This window comes from Bactrocera dorsalis, chromosome 2 (genome assembly GCF_023373825.1).
Source record: "Bactrocera dorsalis isolate Fly_Bdor chromosome 2, ASM2337382v1, whole genome shotgun sequence".
Lineage (NCBI taxonomy): Eukaryota > Metazoa > Arthropoda > Insecta > Diptera > Tephritidae > Bactrocera > Bactrocera dorsalis.
The window spans coordinates 16,915,107-16,933,983 of record NC_064304.1 but is presented as its reverse complement, the minus strand read 5'-3'; the positions used below and the strand labels follow the sequence as shown (position 1 = coordinate 16,933,983).

General features: G+C 40.7%; 5 protein-coding genes across 5 annotated transcripts; 2 read left to right on the top strand and 3 right to left on the bottom strand.

Moving 5' to 3' along the window:
• Positions 1-1,659: 1,659 nt before the first annotated feature.
• Positions 1,660-3,787, bottom strand: LOC105222799 (dipeptidase 2). Its single transcript, XM_029548906.2, has 3 exons — positions 2,412-3,787; positions 2,179-2,354; positions 1,660-2,114 (listed from the first exon to the last, which is right to left on the bottom strand). Exons 1-3 carry the CDS (start codon positions 3,411-3,413, stop codon positions 1,769-1,771), a joined length of 1,524 nt encoding a protein of 507 aa, XP_029404766.2. The 5' UTR covers positions 3,414-3,787; the 3' UTR covers positions 1,660-1,768.
• A 201-nt stretch (positions 3,788-3,988) lies between these two features.
• LOC105222801 (ribosomal RNA-processing protein 7 homolog A) lies at positions 3,989-4,992 on the top strand. Its single transcript, XM_011200276.4, has 2 exons — positions 3,989-4,138; positions 4,196-4,992. Exons 1-2 carry the CDS (start codon positions 4,114-4,116, stop codon positions 4,972-4,974), a joined length of 804 nt encoding a protein of 267 aa, XP_011198578.1. The 5' UTR covers positions 3,989-4,113; the 3' UTR covers positions 4,975-4,992.
• A 946-nt stretch (positions 4,993-5,938) lies between these two features.
• LOC105222800 (integrator complex subunit 15) lies at positions 5,939-7,270 on the bottom strand. The gene is made up of 2 exons (XM_011200275.3): positions 7,090-7,270; positions 5,939-7,033 (listed from the first exon to the last, which is right to left on the bottom strand). The coding sequence occupies exons 1-2, from the start codon at positions 7,166-7,168 to the stop codon at positions 6,009-6,011; spliced, it is 1,104 nt and encodes a 367-aa protein (XP_011198577.2). The 5' UTR covers positions 7,169-7,270; the 3' UTR covers positions 5,939-6,008.
• A 560-nt stretch (positions 7,271-7,830) lies between these two features.
• On the top strand, positions 7,831-10,569 carry LOC105222803 (THO complex subunit 1). Its single transcript, XM_011200279.4, has 5 exons — positions 7,831-8,011; positions 8,080-8,751; positions 8,814-9,148; positions 9,214-9,540; positions 9,604-10,569. Exons 1-5 carry the CDS (start codon positions 7,946-7,948, stop codon positions 10,427-10,429), a joined length of 2,226 nt encoding a protein of 741 aa, XP_011198581.2. The 5' UTR covers positions 7,831-7,945; the 3' UTR covers positions 10,430-10,569.
• LOC105222802 (uncharacterized) lies at positions 10,459-12,841 on the bottom strand. The gene is given in 6 exon segments (XM_029548891.2): positions 10,459-11,291; positions 11,362-11,400; positions 11,539-12,060; positions 12,142-12,261; positions 12,434-12,513; positions 12,516-12,841. Coding segments are annotated over 6 exon segments (1,347 nt in total). The 5' UTR covers positions 12,574-12,841; the 3' UTR covers positions 10,459-10,763.
• Positions 12,842-18,877: the final 6,036 nt, after the last annotated feature.

Here is an 18,877-nt window from a genome sequence, read left to right as displayed (position 1 = left end):
GCGCAGGCCTCGCGCAGAAAAGGCATCACCGCTGGGTGATGCCAGTGCTCGCGATGGCCCTGCCCGGTAGTTGGGGGAAAACGCAGGCCTCGCGCAGAAAAGGCATCACCGCTGGGTGATGCCAATGCTCGCGATGGCACTGCCGTAGCCGCGTCAAAAATGCTTGGCATAAGTACCGCTGCCTACACCGTTAAGCGCCGTTAGGAAAACGCCAACGCGATAATGAGGAGGGTTGCAAAAATGAGTTGAAAGTGAGAAGTCAACGCGTGCAGTAGTGCTCCTGCCATTGGACAATTTTTAATCACTTCTCCCCCGTAGGGAAGTCAACGCCGGCTCATCAATTCCGTTCGTTTTCATCACCGTGCCAGCTTCAATAAGCGTCAACGCCGGCTCATCAATCCCGTTCGTTTTCATCACCGTGCCAGCTTCACTAAGCGTCAACGCCGGCTCATCAATTCCGTTCGTTTTCATCACCGTGCCAGCTTCAATAAGCGTCAACGCCGGCTCATCAATCCCGTTCGTTTTCATCACCGTGCCAGCTTCACTAAGCGTCGTGCCAGCTTCACTAAGCGTTAACGCTGGCTCATCAATCCCGTTCGTTTTCATCATCGTGCCAGCTTCACTAAGCGTTAACGCTGGCTCATCAATTCCGTTCGTTTTCATCACCGTGCCAGCTTCACTAAGCGTCAACGCCGGCTCATCAATTCCGTTCGTTTTCATCACCGTGCCAGCTTCAATAAGCGTCAACGCCGGCTCATCAATCCCGTTCGTTTTCATCACCGTGCCAGCTTCACTAAGCGTCAACGCCGGCTCATCAATCCTGCTCGTTTTCATCACGCTGGTCTGGCTGTCCACTGAAAGGGGGGGCGTGGACAATTCGTTTATTAAAATCAAATCTTTTATTTGCTAAGGGTTCATGGGTCCCAAGGCTGACCCTGGAGCGGCTGAGCTTACCTCAGCTATGAACGAGACCCCATTACATCTTGTAGAACTCCCAGAGGTGATCTACTAACTAATGTCCAGAGTATACTAAAACTATGGAGGGAACACTTCTTCAGCCTGCGGAATGGCAGACATTTCATGGCCCGACCATGAAGAAGTTCGAATAGTAATTACCTACATGTCTGAGGAAAAACGGCAAGGTCGCTGGATTGCCTGCCAAGCTATTCAAATACTTCTTTATACAATATGATCGGACGAAAGCATACTCGACGATTGGAATTTAAGTGAGAATAACATTACACTAAAAGCTTGACTTTCAAGAACTGCTTTAAAATCCATAAAACTTTTTCCAACACCAAAAATAAATTCTATTCATTTCTTTTTTTAACTTTTATTATCAATCAATTAAGTTGTTACTTCGGTTTTTATTGATTTATATGAATTAATTAATAATAGTTAATACATTCTTCTTACATTTCAAAACGATATTTTCTCTGAGTTTTGAAAAGTACACAACAGAAGAGCAGAAAACATATCCAATATACATATAACACATATGTAATTAGTAACTAGTCTTAATGTAACTAGTTATATTGAGAATATCTAGTAGCTATCAGGCTATCTATAGTATTATATGTTTGTGGTTTTCTGGTATATATATACCGGTATGTATCCCTATTCGAATATGCATGCATTTATGTCATAGGTAAACGTAGTGGGGTTTGGGTGGGTGGGATTAACTGTATTTGTGCATACACCAACAAAAAACTCCAACGAAATATTTTGTATTATCTTTCTCTCTTTCCATTTCACAAGTCGCTGCAGTTTATGTCTCGGGATAGCGGCAATAAGATGTGCTCTCTACCAATTCGCGCGGTATCCAGTCCTCATATAGGGGCAAACGATTCTTCAGCGTCTCCACTTCACGCAAAATACGCACCACATTACCACCAATTAATTTCTTTATGGCTGCATTACCCCAAACGCGATCGCGTGCCAGTTCAGCAAGTAGAAAAGCATAGCTTTTGGGCGCGCCACCAAGTCCAATGTGATCCACACCTGCCACTTTGCGTACATAATTGATGGCATTGATAGCTTCACGCACCGAGAAGCGACGCTCATCGCAACGTTCCAAGTTCAGCATTATAACGCCGCCATTGTCCGAGAGCAAGCTAACAAGAAGAAGTATAATCATACGTTTATAATGGAAGTAAAAGAAGAAGAAATGGAGCTTACCTCAAAACGCGATCGGGTATGGATGCAACGCTGGAGCTGTTGCAGAGCGAAATCGGTACAGCGTTCAAAAGTAAAACGGGCGCTTTGGCGGTATGCAAAGCAGTTACCATGGCTGCCTCGGAAAGCTGCGAAATCTCAATAAGCATTCCCAAACGGTTCATCTCGTAAAGCACTGTCTGCAAGGATTATGTATAAAACTAGTTAGAATCTTGACCATCTAAGCGACTACTCACCTTCCCGAACTCGTTAATCGAGTGCGTGGCATTTTCTTCAAATAGATAATCGTGGCTGCGTATGCAAGCGGCGGCCCACGGTGTAGTGCATTCCAAACTAGTGATCGATACAAAGCGCGCACCTAACAGATACATCGAACGCAGCACCGCCAGACTAGCGCCCAATGTATGGCCGCCACCGAGACCCAACATAACAGCTACCTCACCACGTATATGCGTTTGTTCCATTTCGTCGGCGGATAGCACGATATGCAATGCATCCGTATTGGCGGTGATGCGTCGCGCCTCATCGATACCCTCCAACGCCAGCTGCACTGCATCCAAATACTGTGCACCGCAAGGCACTGAGATTGGCCAGAACACCGCACCGACATGATTGCGACGCACCTCATTCAACAGGCCGCCGCTGGAGCGATTCACAACATCACGCGTTGGCGGCTGCCAGGAGGAGCCCTCAATAAGTGGTGATTCGGTCAACAAACGACGTATGAAAGCCAAACGCGCCTCTAGCAGTGAGGAAGAACGCAACTGTAGAGCCAATGGTATGCCGCCAGCCATTGCTATGCACACCAACATTATGCCGAGCACCACTATCAGGCGACGATTGCGCGAAGAGCGACTTGGCTCACTGCCACTATCGCTGCACGCGCTCATTTTGTAGGCGGCAGCGGCGATTGCGCCATTCTTTAGCTTCTCACCGCCAAGCTTTGTGATCTCAGGCGGTAGCTCAATATCCGCGATTTCTGTGAAAACAAAACACTGTTGCTTGCAATGTGGCTGATGTTCGTGTGGTGGCGCCTTCAATTCGTGCGGGTGTGGGAGTTGTACGGGCGGTGGTGGTGGTGGCGGTGCGTTGCTTAATAAAGTATTGAGTGCGACTGCTTGATGTTGCTGATGGTGCTGATGATGTTGATGCTGATGCTGAGGGTAAGGATGCTGCTGATGGTGATGTATGGCGGCAGCGCACACCTCGATATATTCGCGATTTGGCACTGGATTCATGCTGCTGCCATTAGTTGGTTGATATAAGCAAGGCGTTTGGTTTTCCAAATGAGCTGTAAGCTGTAACGCTCCGAAATGGAACTCTCAATTTTTTTTATGGGTGCTTCGATTTTAGTTATCTAATTAAATTTGATTGATTATTTACCAACAAGTGAAATAAGTCCTTTAGCATATACACTGCTTGATGTGAGGAAAAAAGCTTTATCGATTTTTCATTTGACATTTGTCCTGCTCCTGCGCAATGCTACGCGTCACAGATTTGCAACAGGACGCACAAGGTTTTAGTCAGCTGATATTGCCTTAGCGATGTTTGCCTACCTCAAAATAATAGCATCACACCTCCTTGGCACTGGCCAGGCTAATAAATTTGTATGATTACTTGTAATGTCTTAAAACCTTAAAAAACATTACTTTTTTTTATAAGCAAAAATTTTTACCATCTAAAATGTAGTTTGAGTAAGAAAAAACATCTTAAAAAGTATAAAAAGATTGACTTTTTAACGACAAAAATCCATTGTTCCGTTCCAATTCCATTTCATGCCGCAATCCAAATTTGACAAAGTAAACTTAAAGCGTTATTGTGAATGAGCCATTGTCAAAGCAAAAACATTGGCGGTCAGCTGTTGTAAACAAATTATTGCACGTGCATTATAAATATATCGTGAAGATTATACATTAATTTATTTAACGAATTAGCAAAATGCCAGAAATAGAGGGATACAAAGGTAACAAAAATTAAATTAATACAGAAAATTTAATTTTCAAGTAAACAATATTTTTAGTGGTACCTTTACGCCTCACTGCGGACCGTCCTCTGGAGCTCTGTCATCATATTTATATGCGGGAGCATTTTATACGATTGGAGGATGCAGACAAACCTAAAGGTCGCACACTCTTCTTACTGAACGTGCCACCATATGTGACAGAGCAAAGTTTGGGCACTTTTTTCCGCGCCAAAGTAGATGTTCCAAACACAGTCAGCTTTGCTGAACGTCCAGGTCGAAATGAAAGTGAAAAATGGCAACAAAATTGCGTACCGTTTAGCGCGTCAACAACGCCATTTAAATTTAAAGTGGCTTATGTAGTTTTTCACAAAAATGTGGGGGTAAAACGAGCGTTACAATTGGATAGCATAGATTTGTTCAATACCGATGGCAATTGTTTGTTGGATTCGGGTATGCAGCTATTACATAGCCAATATGAGAAACGTATTTTGGATGAAAAAGAATTGCAAGCACGCATTGATAAGTACATTGAACTTTATGATAAACGCGAAAAGGAGGCGATTGAAGCGGCGAAGAACTCCGAAGCAGATGCCGACGGTTGGGTGACTGTTGGCAAACAAGGACGTAACGCTGGTTTTGAACAGAAAGAATCGGTTGTTGGACGTTTAGAAGAGAAAATAGTGCGAGGCAAGAAGAAGAAGGAATTAGAGAATTTCTACACTTTCCAGATACGTGAATCGAAAATGAAGAACATAATCGAATTGCGCAAAAAATTCGAAGAAGACAAGCAGAAAATTGAGGCACTAAAGAAGACGCGTCGATTTAGACCATTCTAAAGGGTGATTTTTTAAGAGCTTGATAACTTTTTTTAAAAAAAAACGCATAAAATTTGCAAAATCTCATCGGTTCTTTATTTGAAACGTTAGATTGGTTCATGACATTTACTTTTTGAAGATAATTTCATTTAAATGTTGACCGCGGCTGCGTCTTAGGTGGTCCATTCGGAAAGTCCAATTTTGGGCAACTTTTTCGAGCATTTCGGCCGGAATAGCCCGAATTTCTTCGGAAATGTTGTCTTCCAAAGCTGGAATAGTTGCTGGCTTATTTCTGTAGACTTTAGACTTGACGTAGCCCCACAAAAAATAGTCTAAAGGCGTTAAATCGCATGATCTTGGTGGCCAACTTACGGGTCCATTTCTTGAGATGAATTGTTGTCCGAAGTTTTCCCTCAAAATGGCCATAGAATCGCGAGCTGTGTGGCATGTAGCGCCATCTTGTTGAAACCACATGTCAACCAAGTTCAGTTCTTCCATTTTTGGCAACAAAAAGTTTGTTAGCATCGAACGATAGCGATCGCCATTCACCGTAACGTTGCGTCCAACAGCATCTTTGAAAAAATACGGTCCAATGATTCCACCAGCGTACAAACCACACCAAACAGTGCATTTTTCGGGATGCATGGGCAGTTCTTGAACGGCTTCTGGTTGCTCTTCACCCCAAATGCGGCAATTTTGCTTATTTACGTAGCCATTCAACCAGAAATGAGCCTCATCGCTGAACAAAATTTGTCGATAAAACACATTTCGAACCGAACACTGATTTTGGTAATAAAATTCAATGATTTGCAAGCGTTGCTCGTTAGTAAGTCTATTCATGATGAAATGTCAAAGCATACTGAGCATCTTTCTCTTTGACACCATGTCTGAAATCCCACGTGATCTGTCAAATACTAATGCATGAAAATCCTAACCTCAAAAAAATCACCCGTTAGTTATATATGTACTAATAATATAAGCTATATACCCTATAGATAAGTGTACATTTTTTATTTGTTAAAATATAATTTACATTAGTATAGCTTAAACTTAATTCAATTTTTCCTGTTTGCTTTTATAACCATTGTCATAAGTGGATGAGGCGGAAGTGTTTCCAAGAGACACAATAACTGTGTTATATTTCCATACATGCACTTTACAGATATTGCTAACTGTACTGCTTGTGCTAATCGCTCTACGCTCTTCTGATATGCCGCATCTTTGGTGGGTTCGATCTTATCAGCAACCAAGCGTGCTACATATGTTTGCAGCGGACCCACATTTTGTGCCACATGTTGTGCGTTTAACGCTGTTGGCGGACCAGAATTGTCTATTTGTAGCATAGTTTGTAAAAGCCACAAGTGTAAATTGCTATATGAAGGACGATTAGAGAACATAGGCGACAAGACTGCCCAACGAATAAGACCTGCTAAAGGTGTGACAACGGGCATTGCTATGGCACCACTCGGTAACGCTAAAGGCTGTTGGGATGCTAAGCATAAGTCATGATTTTCACTTATCCATTCGGTGAAAACATCTAGTAAAGCATCAGGTGGTGGTGTTAGTACGCCATTCTGCTCTTTCATATATAAATCTGCCACAGTCGTCATAAGATTAGCTGCAAAGTGTGGTGCGACCATTGGTAATTGCTTGAATTGCTCCGAAGTTTTTCGTGAAAATGTTATAAAGTCACTAACCAAACTTTGTGCCACTTCCAGGCTTGGTGGATTCATGCAACCCACTTGTTGCATCCATGTACCAGCAGATGATAGCAGTGGTGCTACAGAACCCGATACAGCAGTGCTCACTAAGCGGCATAGTATTTTGGAACGTTGCGGTGTAAGATTGCTACCAAAGAGAGATAGAAATACCACATTGCGTGTAGCGTCCGGTCCAGGTTGAGAGAAATATTCAATAAGAACTATTATCAATTGGAACTCTTGAAACGAATTCAATTGTGTGCCGGTAAAAGTTTGTCCTTTACGAATATCAACAGGATCTTTAGGACGTTCCATAAACACAAATTCGGAGATTAGTTGAATTGCAAAATTTTGTTTGCTGCGACTTACGACTATGCTCTCTAAAAGTAAACGGAATATAAGTCTTGTAAATGTAAATAAAAACTTGCAATTTTACCTATCCGTGGCAGTGCCTCCTTGACACAAGCAGGAAAATCCAGCTTTCGTAAAGTCTGCTTAAAATCAGCTTGCGACATTTTTGTAGAAATAAGCACGTATAAACTCAATGAAATGTAAACAAACCGAAAATAACAAAGTACTACAGAAGAAACCGGTGTGATGGACGAAACAAAATAATCGACCCTTTCAAAATATACATGAGAAATCGGCTATCGATAAATCATACGGCTGGTGCAAGAGTGCCTTACTTGTGATATCTATTGATGGTTTGTTGTGTATCATAAAGGGGAATATCGACAGACAATGGATGTTGACTCGACAACTATATTGTGTACATGTAATCAATGTTTGTATATATCACATAATAAATTTTTTAATATATCGGATTTCAATTAGTTACAATTTTCCTGAACAAAATGTTGGAGAGAGTAAATTATCGATATTTTAATATTACATCGATTGCGTATTTCGAACAGAAAACCGAGATTAAGTATTGTATTGATACATTTTATTTGATTGTTAGAAATAGTTATCCGTAAAAATATTATGATATGGCATCCAACATGTAAACGATTTTATAGAGTTGCTGTTTGTAAGTTACATAAAGCTGAATATTCAATATAGTTATATTTCAGAATGTTATAAGTTATTTTTTGAATTTTACTTACTTTAGTTGCCCTAATCAGTTTACCAATAGTTTTTGTCGTTTATTACCACTGTGCTTCGAAAATTCCATAGCGTTCCAGTTTTGAAGCAACATTGCAAATAAATCCGGCAGTTTTGAGTGAGAATATATTTTTCTGCGCGAAAAAGCTATTTTTTTTATTAAATTTAACGATCGAATAAACTTAAAAATGGCAAATACGGCCGTAGCTCAACATCGGCCGCTAGGATTTATCGGCCTACATACAGAATTCACAGTAAATTTAATAAAACATATAAACATTTATTTTGTACTTACAAATAACAAATTCTCTTCTTCCCTCAGAAAGCGCTAAACGAAGCGTTCCAGAAACAAGATGCACAAATTCTCCGCGCATCCTATGAGTCCTTCGGCGCCAATACCGATCATGATAAAAAGTCACCAATGGATCAAGCCTTTCGTGAAATGCTACTCTTCCGACTAAGTGATAACGTGGAACAGGTGGGCGCACTTGTACGTTTATCCGTTGAAGCAGTACGTGCAGAAATAGTTTCAGTAACCATACCCGTTGTGTTGTTGGGTGACATTTTCGATGCGGTCACGTTAGATAAATGTGAGCAAATATTTAGTTTTGTCGAAGAAATGGTTGAGGTATGGAAGGAAGACATTTTTTTCTCATCGTGCAAAAATAACATCTTGCGAATGTGCAACGACCTTTTACGTCGTTTATCGCGAGCACAGAACACCGTATTCTGCGGGCGCATTTTGCTGTTTCTATCCAAATTCTTTCCATTCTCTGAGCGTTCGGGATTGAACATAGTATCGGAATTCAATTTAGATAATGTCACCGAATATGGTGTTGACGGTAAAGATCTGGACGACTGTTTGGAAGATACCGTGGAAGATATTCCCATTAAAATCGATTACAATCTGTATTGTAAATTTTGGTCATTACAAGACTTTTTCCGCAATCCAAACCAGTGCTATAGCAAAGCACAATGGAAAATGTTTCAAGCTGTAAGTAAATACAATTTTCCTCTTCTATTTAAATTGTTTAAAGGTTATATTTTTTCATTCAGCATGCAGGTACCGTACTGGAGGCTTTTGATAGTTTTAAGTTGGAGGAACCACGCCTCAGTAGTGCAGCAGAAAAAAGTGAAAGTGCTCTTACAGCTGCCGATTACCTGGAAAATATGAAAATGGAGCTGGCTGCTGATATGACAGCTGAAGCAGATGATCAAAAATCGAGCCAAACAGACCACATAGTTCGCCAGTCCGATCACTTTTTCGCAAAGTTTCTAACAAATCCGAAGTTACTTACTTTACAATTATCCGACTCTAATTTTCGCCGATCGGTGCTGGTGCAGTTCCTGATACTTTTCCAATATCTGCAGTTAACCGTTAAGTTTAAGACGTAAGTGGCAAACGTGATTTAAAAACTTAGTTGAAAATTAATCTTTACTTTGAATTTTTTCCCAGTGAATCGAACACACTTACCACTGCACAAACGGATTTTATTAAAGAAACCGAAGGAAAAGTATACAAATTACTGGAGGAGACCCCACCAAATGGCAAACGTTTTGCGCGCACTGTGCAACATATGTTGACGAGAGAAGAAATGTGGAACAACTGGAAGAATGATGGTTGTAAAGAGTTCCGCAAACCCGATGACACCGAACCGGAAAGTAGCACAAACAAAGATGCGGCAAATGCCGATGCTAAACCTCCAGCTCCGAAACGTGCCAAACGCACGCTGGGCGACAGTTTGCGCGATGCGCATCGTAGTGGAAAATTTTTCTTGGGCAAGTGAGTATATCGCATCGTAAAATAATAAAGTAAATCCATTTTTTAATAATTATTACTCTCTAGTGATGTGCTAACACGCCTTTGGAATTATTCGCCTGATAATCTGCAGGCCTGCAAGAGCGAAGAGCGCAATTTTCTGCCACAAGTTGAAACATTCCTGGAGAATCCGCACGAAAAGAACGATCCGTCATTTGAATGGCGCGCCTTACGTTTACTCGCGCGACAGTCGCCACACTTTTTCACATTCTTAAACTCACCATCATACAAAATAGCAGACTATCTGGAGGGCGTACGCCGCCGCTTAGCTAAAGACCGTATAGATAATGCCAAAGCAGCTATGAATGCAAACAGCACATCGTTAATAGGTGCCAATTCGTCAACTGAATCTCCTAATGCAACCGAAAACAATAGTGATCAAGGATCTAACAATCAAGAAACCGAGGGTGAACCAGATGCGGATGGCGTTGGCGAAGGCGAAAATGACGGAGACGGCGATGGAGACGGAGATGCCATGCTCACCGAAGAAGATGTACAAGGTGACTTGGACAAAGCCGATGATGACCGTAATGCGCACACCAAACCGATGACGGCAACCGCGGAACAAATAGAGGAAATCGCACCGCTCATTGGTGATGACTGGAAGAAGTTAGGCAAAAAGTTGGGCTACACCACCGACGAGCTACTCTACTTTGAGACTGAGCATCCTGATCGCGATGGTGGCTGCATTGCTATGCTAAGTAATTGGTTTGCAGATGACGATGATGCCAGTCTCGATAACTGGGCCTACATGCTTGAGGGTTTGGAAATAAATGCGGCTGCCAAAGCAGTAAAGGCGCTTATTGACCGTCTTACGGCCAAAGAGGACAAAGTGGAGTTACTATCAGATTAAGTGTGGAGTATTGAGGTTAACTTCATAACTCGGTTTTGATTTAGTTTATATTTTAATAATTTTCCAAAAGTCAAGTTTACAATAATAATTTATCACATGTACAGGGTGTGTATGCATACCGCTGTTTACATTAACATTAAGTCGTCATCTAAACTCTTGGCGGTCCACGCAGACAATTGGCCTCTAGTCTTGATAGCACCCGGAGGCAATTGATCAACTTTCCAGTCGGCGTTGTTAGTTCATATGAGATTAAATGTGTGTGTGTGGGGGTGTATTTGTCTCTACATAAGGCTGTTTTTTAATTATGATTGATTTGGCGCACACCATACAAAATCTATCTTTTTCGCGGCGCCTGACCCGGTTTGGGCTTATTATGTAGCATCGTGGCGCAGCGCGGAATGTGTCGCTCAGCCGCAGATTCATTGAAACGACGCATGCAATGGGGACACTGTATGTAATCAGGATTCTCTGAAGGTGGAGGTGGTGGCAAATCACTCAGCTTGCCGCCGCGTGCCAAATGCGCTTGCACCTGCTTGGCTGCGCGTATAGCTTGTATAAATTCTTCGTGTTTCTTGCGCCAATTATTCTTCTTCAAACCAGCCGTCATGCCGCTAGCAGCAGCAGCACTGGAGTATGCGGATTTGGTGCTACTTCGAGTTTGTGCTTTCTTGAGATACTTTTCGGCGTCAGTGCCGCGTAAACGATGTCGCGCCGCATCGAAAATTTTGCGCTTAGTATGTGCCATTTTCTCGCATACAATCTCGTGCTTGGCAATTCTGTCCGTATTGAAATGACGATTACAGTAGCGGCAGACGCCCATATTTCCTGAGTCCACATCAGCGTTGGGCGGCATTCTGTTGGTCTGTAAAAGAGAAAAATACATGCTCAGTTGGCAAATTGAAAGCATGAAGAAATTTAACTGCAAAACTTACATTCGAAGCCATATTTCCCGATGTTCTTCGTGGCGGTGTCTAAAAGTCAGTTAAGAAAAATATATTTATAACGGAGAATTTTTTGAAAATAATTAATGAAATATCGATAAATGTCATTTGAAAATTCAAAGCGGATGCATTAGCAGCTTCAAAAATACAAAAATAAATGTTGCCTACCTTCAACGAAACTACTGCTGTACGTTTGATAGTTTTGGTCGCGGAGCTGGTCCTAGGCGCTGGTGTGACACGTGTCGCAGCCGTAGGTGTAGTATTTGCTGGACGCTTAGCAACTTGTGTCGGCGTCACTGGCGATGGTGTTTTCTTGGTCACAACGGGATTTAGTTTGAGACTGTTCGACGATTTCGCGCGTCCCAATACATCGTTGTTGTTGTTGCGGTCATCGGGCGAGTGCAAGCCCAAACTAAGCGATGACATTTCCTTAGTCAGCGTATCGGTATTGCCGTTCTGTAGCCGTTTCGGTGGATTTCGAATGTGCGTTGAACCAGTGGATGCATTAGACGTACCACGCATGCGAACCGACGTTGTATTGCCATTTTTCGTTAGGTGTAGATTGTGTACAGCGCCACCGGTTTGACGCAAAACAGGCGACGTGCCTTTTGCCGTTGAGGTGATTGGCTTAAGTGGATTCGCGCGATCAATCCCAGCGCCGCGACGTCGCTCATCGAACATTTGACGCACCTACGACGGGCACAGCAAATAAGTGAGCAACACCGAACGAATATATTTTCAGGTACATGTCAGATCGTTATGTTTGCTTACCTTGCCATTCGTGATGCGTTTGGTGTCCACAACCTCCTCCAAGTTGCTGGCGCCCTCACCATCAGTCATCTCCAGCCGTCGTTGTTCACGCTCCTGTTGCTGTTTCTGTTGAAAACGCATCTGCAAAAATATAAAGTCAAAACAAAATTGACAATTTTCCAATTAAACAAAAATATATTGTAATTGTTCAACAACTTCTGCCGGGTGCCTATAAGCGTAATTTGGTTTTTCACATTAAACGGCATTGAAATTGTGTAGAGAGAGCACCCTAATCGATTTTGGCGAAACTCACATCGAACGTTGAGTTCAAATCGGCAGGTGGCAAATGGCTAAGCGCCTCAACTAATCTACGTCCCGCCCATGATTCGCTAACTTGACTGGTGGTATAATTTGATCGTGTAACAGCTCATTATTTGGACTCATCATAGTCATATTGTGGTTGTTGCAACAGACAATCCTCCAGGTTTAGAGCAACTAAAATAAATGATTAGAGCACCAAGTCTTCGCCAACACTCTACTTCTATATAATATACTAGAGCTGTGCGCGTTTGAATGGAACTGCCGCTTTGTATGAGTAACATGTCCTTCCGCTGATGGACAAAACAACACTAAAACATGTGGACAACGGAGTAAATTACTGTCTCTCACTGCCAAATGAAAAAGCGAAAACATTTACGCCACTAAACTCATTACTCACACGTTATTTGGTCAGCAACAAGCCATTTGGCTCCCCACCCACCCTCAGTGGCGGTCATCCTTCGTAGAAATATATAGTAATTAACAACAACAAATTGTGTAAAAATAACAAGCAAAGCAAAAAAAAGCAAATCAGGCAATGCATACATTAAACGTGTCAAACAAACGCGCACACACATGCTGGCATGCACGACTAAGTACTTACATTACCGCCGAACTTGCGTTCCTTGAGCGCGCAAAGGAAACGCATAAGCGAAATTGTCAAGCTCTGCGGTTCCGTTTTGCCGACACCAACACCACTCACTCAGGCCACACCAAAATATGCAGCAATACAATAACAACAACAATGACAACAGCACTTGAGTATGTGTAAGACAATTAACGGTAAGCGAATCAAGCTTTTATTTTTTGTATTTTTTTTATTTTCCTCTTTGTAAATAATTTTTCTTCATTTGCTGGAGCACAAAATTATCCATACGAGTGCTTCTCAAAACAGTTGTGGCCTTCAAGGAATCGAACATTAGCCCGCCGCAATCAATTGATGTACATTCTTATGAGCACTTAAGTGTGTGTGTGCATGCATGCGCGTGTATGTGCACGTAGTACCTCGACCTTCTGCCAATCGATAAAAGGCTTTGTGACGCTTTGAAGAAAGCTATTTAGCGTATGAAAATTGGAAATCTAAACACAAAAGCACTACACTTATCCCTACATATGCACCTACTTAAGCGAATGTATTGTGCTTGTGCATACTTAACGTGTACTTGTTCCGGCCAGCGATGTCAATTGAAAATACACACATATGTATGTGTGTATATGCAATAATATTTATGGTAGATATGTACGTTGTCATGGTTGGGCGTTGTATATGGCCCACTCTAATGAGTCCCACGTTGTCAGTGGCGCGCTTAGCACACACACATACTTAAATACATACATATGTACATATCTATCAACTGCATTCAAACGTGCTGTGTAGAATGAACGACATTTCGTTGTTTGATTCTTTTTCTATTAAATCCCAAAATAGAAACTTAATTTAATTAAAAAATTCAATTTTTCCAAATCGATTGTGGAGTAAGTTTTAAATTCTTTAAGTGAGTAAAAATTTTTTTTAGGGTATAAGGTTTTTGAAAGCCTTGTGGAAATAGTTTGTTAAGAAAAATTGTCAAAATGTATGCTGAAACTATGGATTGTGGAGAAAAACATTTTATTTTACAATAGCTGTATTGAGGTTATGGTTGAAACACTAGTAAAAATTTTAATTTTTGAAAAAAAAATGCAATTTTCCAAAAAAGTAATTTTTTGTGAAAAAATGTACACTTAAGATTGGCCTATAATCGAAATTGTTTATTATCAACATGTAAGGAAGACCCAAGTTCGGGTATAATCGAACATTTCATGCTTTTGCAACTTGCAAGAATTGGGGTCTAGGCGAGTTTTCGCCGGATTTTGTTCATTCTAAGCAGAAATACGCACCGTAACAAGAAAAGCGCGTTCTCTCAATTTTATTAAGATAACTTACATATCGGCCGATGGTCACCCGGAAGTTCGAAAATCTTTATATTAGGTGAGAGCTAAGGGAAGTCCTGACCAGATTCAAACCGTTTAAAAAAAAGATACTATTATCAAGGACTCTTTTTCTCACACGTTGACCGATATTTTCGGTAAAAGGTCAACTATAGGCTCTAGGGTCCACATACTCGGTACCCACGGGTTTCAACAGGTTTTGCTGGATTTGGACAATTTTTGTCCATAAGGTGACATACTCTAAAGGCATTATCCGTGCAAAGTTTTATCACATTATATTAATTTCTTCATGGAATTTAAAATTGAGTTATATGGGAAGTAGGTGTGGCTGTAGTCCGATTTCGCATTGTAATATAAAAATGTCAGGAATATCACGTACTAAATTTAGTCGAAATCGGTCGGTCGGGTTCCGAGATATGTGATTTCACAAAAAGTGTCTGGTGCCACGCCCACCGTCCAATTTTCACACCGGCTCCCATAAAGGCTTCTCATACCCTCTTTTCCGAAGAAATTGTTCAGATCGAGTCACTGTGTCGATCATATAGCTGCTATACAAACTGACCGATCAACGTTCTGGTAAGGTATTTTTTGTGGCACAACTTTTCTTAATTATTTGTATTTTTACAACAAAAAACGTCAGTTTTCAACAGAAAACATTTTGATTAATTATTCTATGTTCCAATTATTTTTTTATTTTCGAATCATAATTAAACAGTCTGTATTCATTTGTTCGTACCACATTTTCCATAATCCCCCATAATTTTCTTTATTATTTCATTCAAAGTTTAAAACCTCTTCGGCTAATCAAAACACTGTCTTACAACCGTCAAATGTGAAACAAAAAACTGTAAAAAGATAATTTTTTTCCTTTGCCTTGATCCCATTTCGGTGCAAATAGTTTCCTACAGGACCAGTCATAACCGTAATTATTTGTGACGCTGCGCTTAATTGGACTCTTGTTTGACCAAATACTCGTCTATGCACACAAGTTCATAACGGGGTTGCTTTTCCCATGTGAAAGCAAGGGACATTTTATTTTTGGACGTTTTTTTTGTTCTTTTTATACTCTCGCAACAAAGTTGCTAAAGAGAGTATTATAGTTTTGTTCACATAACGGTTGTTTGTAAGTCCTAAAACTAAAAGAGTCAGATATAGGGTTATATATACCAAAGTGATCAGGATGACGAGTAGAGTTGAAATCCGGATGTCTGTCTGTCCGTCCGTCCGTCTGTCCGTCCGTCTGTCCGTCCGTCCGTGCAAGCTGTAACTTGAGTAAAAATTGAGATATCGTGATGAAACTTGGTACACGTATTTCTTAGCTCCATAAGAAGGTTAAGTTCGAAGATGGGCAAAATCGGCCCACTGCCACGCCCACAAAATGGCGGAAACCGAAAACCTATAAAGTGTCATAACTAAGCCATAAATAAAGATATTAAAGTGAAATTTGGCACAAAGGATCGCATTAGGGAGGGGCATATTTGGACGTAATTTTTTTGTAAAAGTGGGCGTGGCCCCGCCCCCTACTAAGTTTTTTGTATATATCTCGGAAACTACTATAGCTATGTCAACCAAACTCTACAGAATCGTTTTTTTTAAGTATTTCCATATACAGTTCAAAAATGGAAGAAATCGGAAAATAACCACGCCCACCTCCCATACAAAGGTTATGTTGAAAATCACTAAAAGTGCATTAACCGACTAAAAAAAAACGTCAGAAACACAAAATTTTACGGAAGAATTGGCAGAAGGAAGCTGCACCCAGGCTTTTTTTTTTAAATTGAAAATGGGCGTGGCGTCGCCCACTTATGGACCAAAAACCATATCTCAGGAACTACTCGACCGATTTCAATGAAATTCGGTACATAATATTTTCTTAGCACCCTGATGATATATACGAAATATGGGTGCAATCGGTTCACAACCACGCCTTCTTCCAATATAACGCTATTTTGAATTCCATCTGATGTCTTCTCTGTATAATATATACATTAGGAACCAATGATGATAGCGGAATAAAACTTTACACAAATACGGTATTTGAGCTGAGGTATCACGTTTAAAAAAATATGTAAATGACGGATAATGAAATCTCGATTATCACTTTATTATGCGAGAGTATAAAATGTTCGGTGACACCCGAACTTAGCCCTTCCTTACTTGTTTAGTAATGACATTGGCATTCACAACTTGTATCAATTATATTGAATTTGTATGTCTGACACTGATGCGTAGAGATATTTATAACGTCAATAAGCCATACATTTTTAATAAGAACTTGACCTTGAATATAGCTATTTAATAAGCCTAATATACGAGTGTGATGCCATTATATTGTTAACAGTACTAGAACATGTTTTTTTGTAAGTAATTGACATTTTAGTTAACACGCTGGTTAATTGTAGTAGCGTTTTATTTACCAATGAATTGATAATGTGTCTTTAAGTACATTCAATGTTTAATTTATCGAATACGGCGGCCTTTTGGTTATGCTCAAAGTAAATAATCTGATCTTCGATAAAGATGGCTTGCCCGTGCATTAATGAGAGATTTAAGGTTTAGTAAAAATAAATGCATTATTTTTCCATTAAATTAAAAGCTTTATTTAGCGATATTTGCATCGTTCTGATCCCAAATTCTTGCCATTTTGAAGTTAATTTAATAATACCACTCTCATAGACAGACTGCGTCTCATTGGAAAAAAACCTAGGACTGTTGATTTTGTTTCCCTGAGCTTCTGGAAAGTCATTGGAAATATGTGTGACCACATGGCAAAACCTTCCCAACTGTCAATCCTGGCTTGGCCAACGTTTGCTTACCGCGATTCGACCACAACAATATACGCTTTACGTCATCGGAAGGGATCCAGGACTTAAAAAAAAAAACAGAAAAAATGTTTTTCGGCAAAATCTATTTATTTTATTCAAAATAGAGTCATTCTGCTTCAATACAGCTTTTTGCAAGATCCAAATGTATGTCGAACGAGTGTTTTAGCTCGTTGGCAGGTATGGCCACCAGTATGCCGGTGCAAGCCTTTTGAATGGCCTCTACGTCTGCATAACGCTTTGCTTTCATGGGCAAATGTATTTTTCCGAAAAGGAAGAAGTCGCACGGTGCCATATCGGGTGAATACGGGGAGTGGTTAATGGTTAAAATGTGATTTTTGGTCAAATAATCGGTCACAAGCGTCGATTTTTGTGGTCGTCAGTCAATTTGTGTGGAACAAACCGTGCGCACACCTTTCGTAAGCCCAAATGTTCGGATGCAATAAATGGATGTTTTGGAGATGTTTCCATTCCATTTTCATGAATTTCAATGATGATTTTGGCTGACTTTTAATGAATTCACGCACAGTTTCGATGGAATTTTCTGGTGATCACGGATTTTGATTGGCCCACATGTTGATCGTCATTTATGTTCTGACGACCACTTTGAAAACGTTGAAACCACTCGTGCACTCTGCTACAGGATAGACAATTATCGCGATTAACTTGTTTCATCAATTGAATTTCAGTAAAAGTTGTAACAATTTTAAAATAAAATTGTTGGCTTTTTGTTCAAAGCTCATTTTCGCACCGATAACACAAACATACTGACACTTAGAACGCAATAACTGCACTTCCAATAGATGAAATGTCACTGTCTCACTGGACAATCGATAAAGATAGCAGATTCTAACGCACCAGACATATAGATGTCGCCACCGGGCGGCGCTAGGTTCAAAAGGTCCTGTTTGCTTTGGAAAACACCTTGTATTACCATGTTGCAACAAGTCCCTGCGTGACATTAACCACCTCTTTGCATGCCCAGCTAACCCTACACGTCTGACACCCCTCTCCATATGATTCGACACCGCCTTACCATCCTAACGGGGGCTAGATAACCGTTGTTACAACATCAACAACAACTTTAATTTGGCAGCTCATTTGGGGCATTGTTTACTCACAGATCTCCGTCAATTTTTGCCTGTGTGTTCTGCAAAGTTTGTCATTTCATTATTTTCGTTTCACTCTAGTACAAGGCTTACGAGTAGAAGATTATTAAGCAAATCAAATACAAAATCACGTTCATCCAAAAATCACTTCCTTAGTTGAGGTCCATTTAGTGGCTTGGTCAAAAAACAGAATTGTCGGTATGCGGTCGAGTCAAAATATTTGTGTCGCTCAAGAAGCGCAATTGGATTACCAAACTTTGACCGTTTGGTGCGTATTGTGGCATGACGGCATCATCGGGCCTTATGTCGTTCGAAATGAGACAGGAAATGCCGTTTTCACCAATAGCGAGCGTTATAAGACGAAGTTGACCTACTTTTTTGCCCGAAATTTGAACAAATTGACGCGCACCTTCTCTATTTCTGACATGACGGTGCACTTCCTCAAGTTTCACGTCCAAATATAGACACATTGTGTGCAAATGTTCGGCGACTCGTTAGTTTCAAGAAATGGTCCAGTGAAATGACCACCAAGATCATACGATTTAACGCTTTTACATTATTATCTCTGGGTTATGTTAA

What these genes read in the sequence shown, in the direction of transcription:
- LOC105222799 (XM_029548906.2), bottom strand. Translation starts at nt 3,413, where the DNA reads ATGAATCCAGTGCCAAATCGCGAATATATCGAGGTGTGCGCTGCCGCC. An exon ending in CGATTAACGAGTTCGGGAAG is followed by an intron (nt 2,355 to 2,411) that starts GTGAGTAGTCGC and finishes TAATCCTTGCAG; the next exon opens with ACAGTGCTTTACGAGATGAA. An exon ending in ATACCCGATCGCGTTTTGAG is followed by an intron (nt 2,115 to 2,178) that starts GTAAGCTCCATT and finishes TCTTCTTGTTAG; the next exon opens with CTTGCTCTCGGACAATGGCG.
- LOC105222801 (XM_011200276.4), top strand. Translation starts at nt 4,114, where the DNA reads ATGCCAGAAATAGAGGGATACAAAG. An exon ending in AGAAATAGAGGGATACAAAG is followed by an intron (nt 4,139 to 4,195) that starts GTAACAAAAATT and finishes CAATATTTTTAG; the next exon opens with TGGTACCTTTACGCCTCACT.
- LOC105222800 (XM_011200275.3), bottom strand. Translation starts at nt 7,168, where the DNA reads ATGTCGCAAGCTGATTTTAAGCAGACTTTACGAAAGCTGGATTTTCCT. An exon ending in GGAGGCACTGCCACGGATAG is followed by an intron (nt 7,034 to 7,089) that starts GTAAAATTGCAA and finishes GTTTACTTTTAG; the next exon opens with AGAGCATAGTCGTAAGTCGC.
- LOC105222803 (XM_011200279.4), top strand. Translation starts at nt 7,946, where the DNA reads ATGGCAAATACGGCCGTAGCTCAACATCGGCCGCTAGGATTTATCGGC. An exon ending in GCCTACATACAGAATTCACA is followed by an intron (nt 8,012 to 8,079) that starts GTAAATTTAATA and finishes TTCTTCCCTCAG; the next exon opens with AAAGCGCTAAACGAAGCGTT. An exon ending in AATGGAAAATGTTTCAAGCT is followed by an intron (nt 8,752 to 8,813) that starts GTAAGTAAATAC and finishes TTTTTCATTCAG; the next exon opens with CATGCAGGTACCGTACTGGA.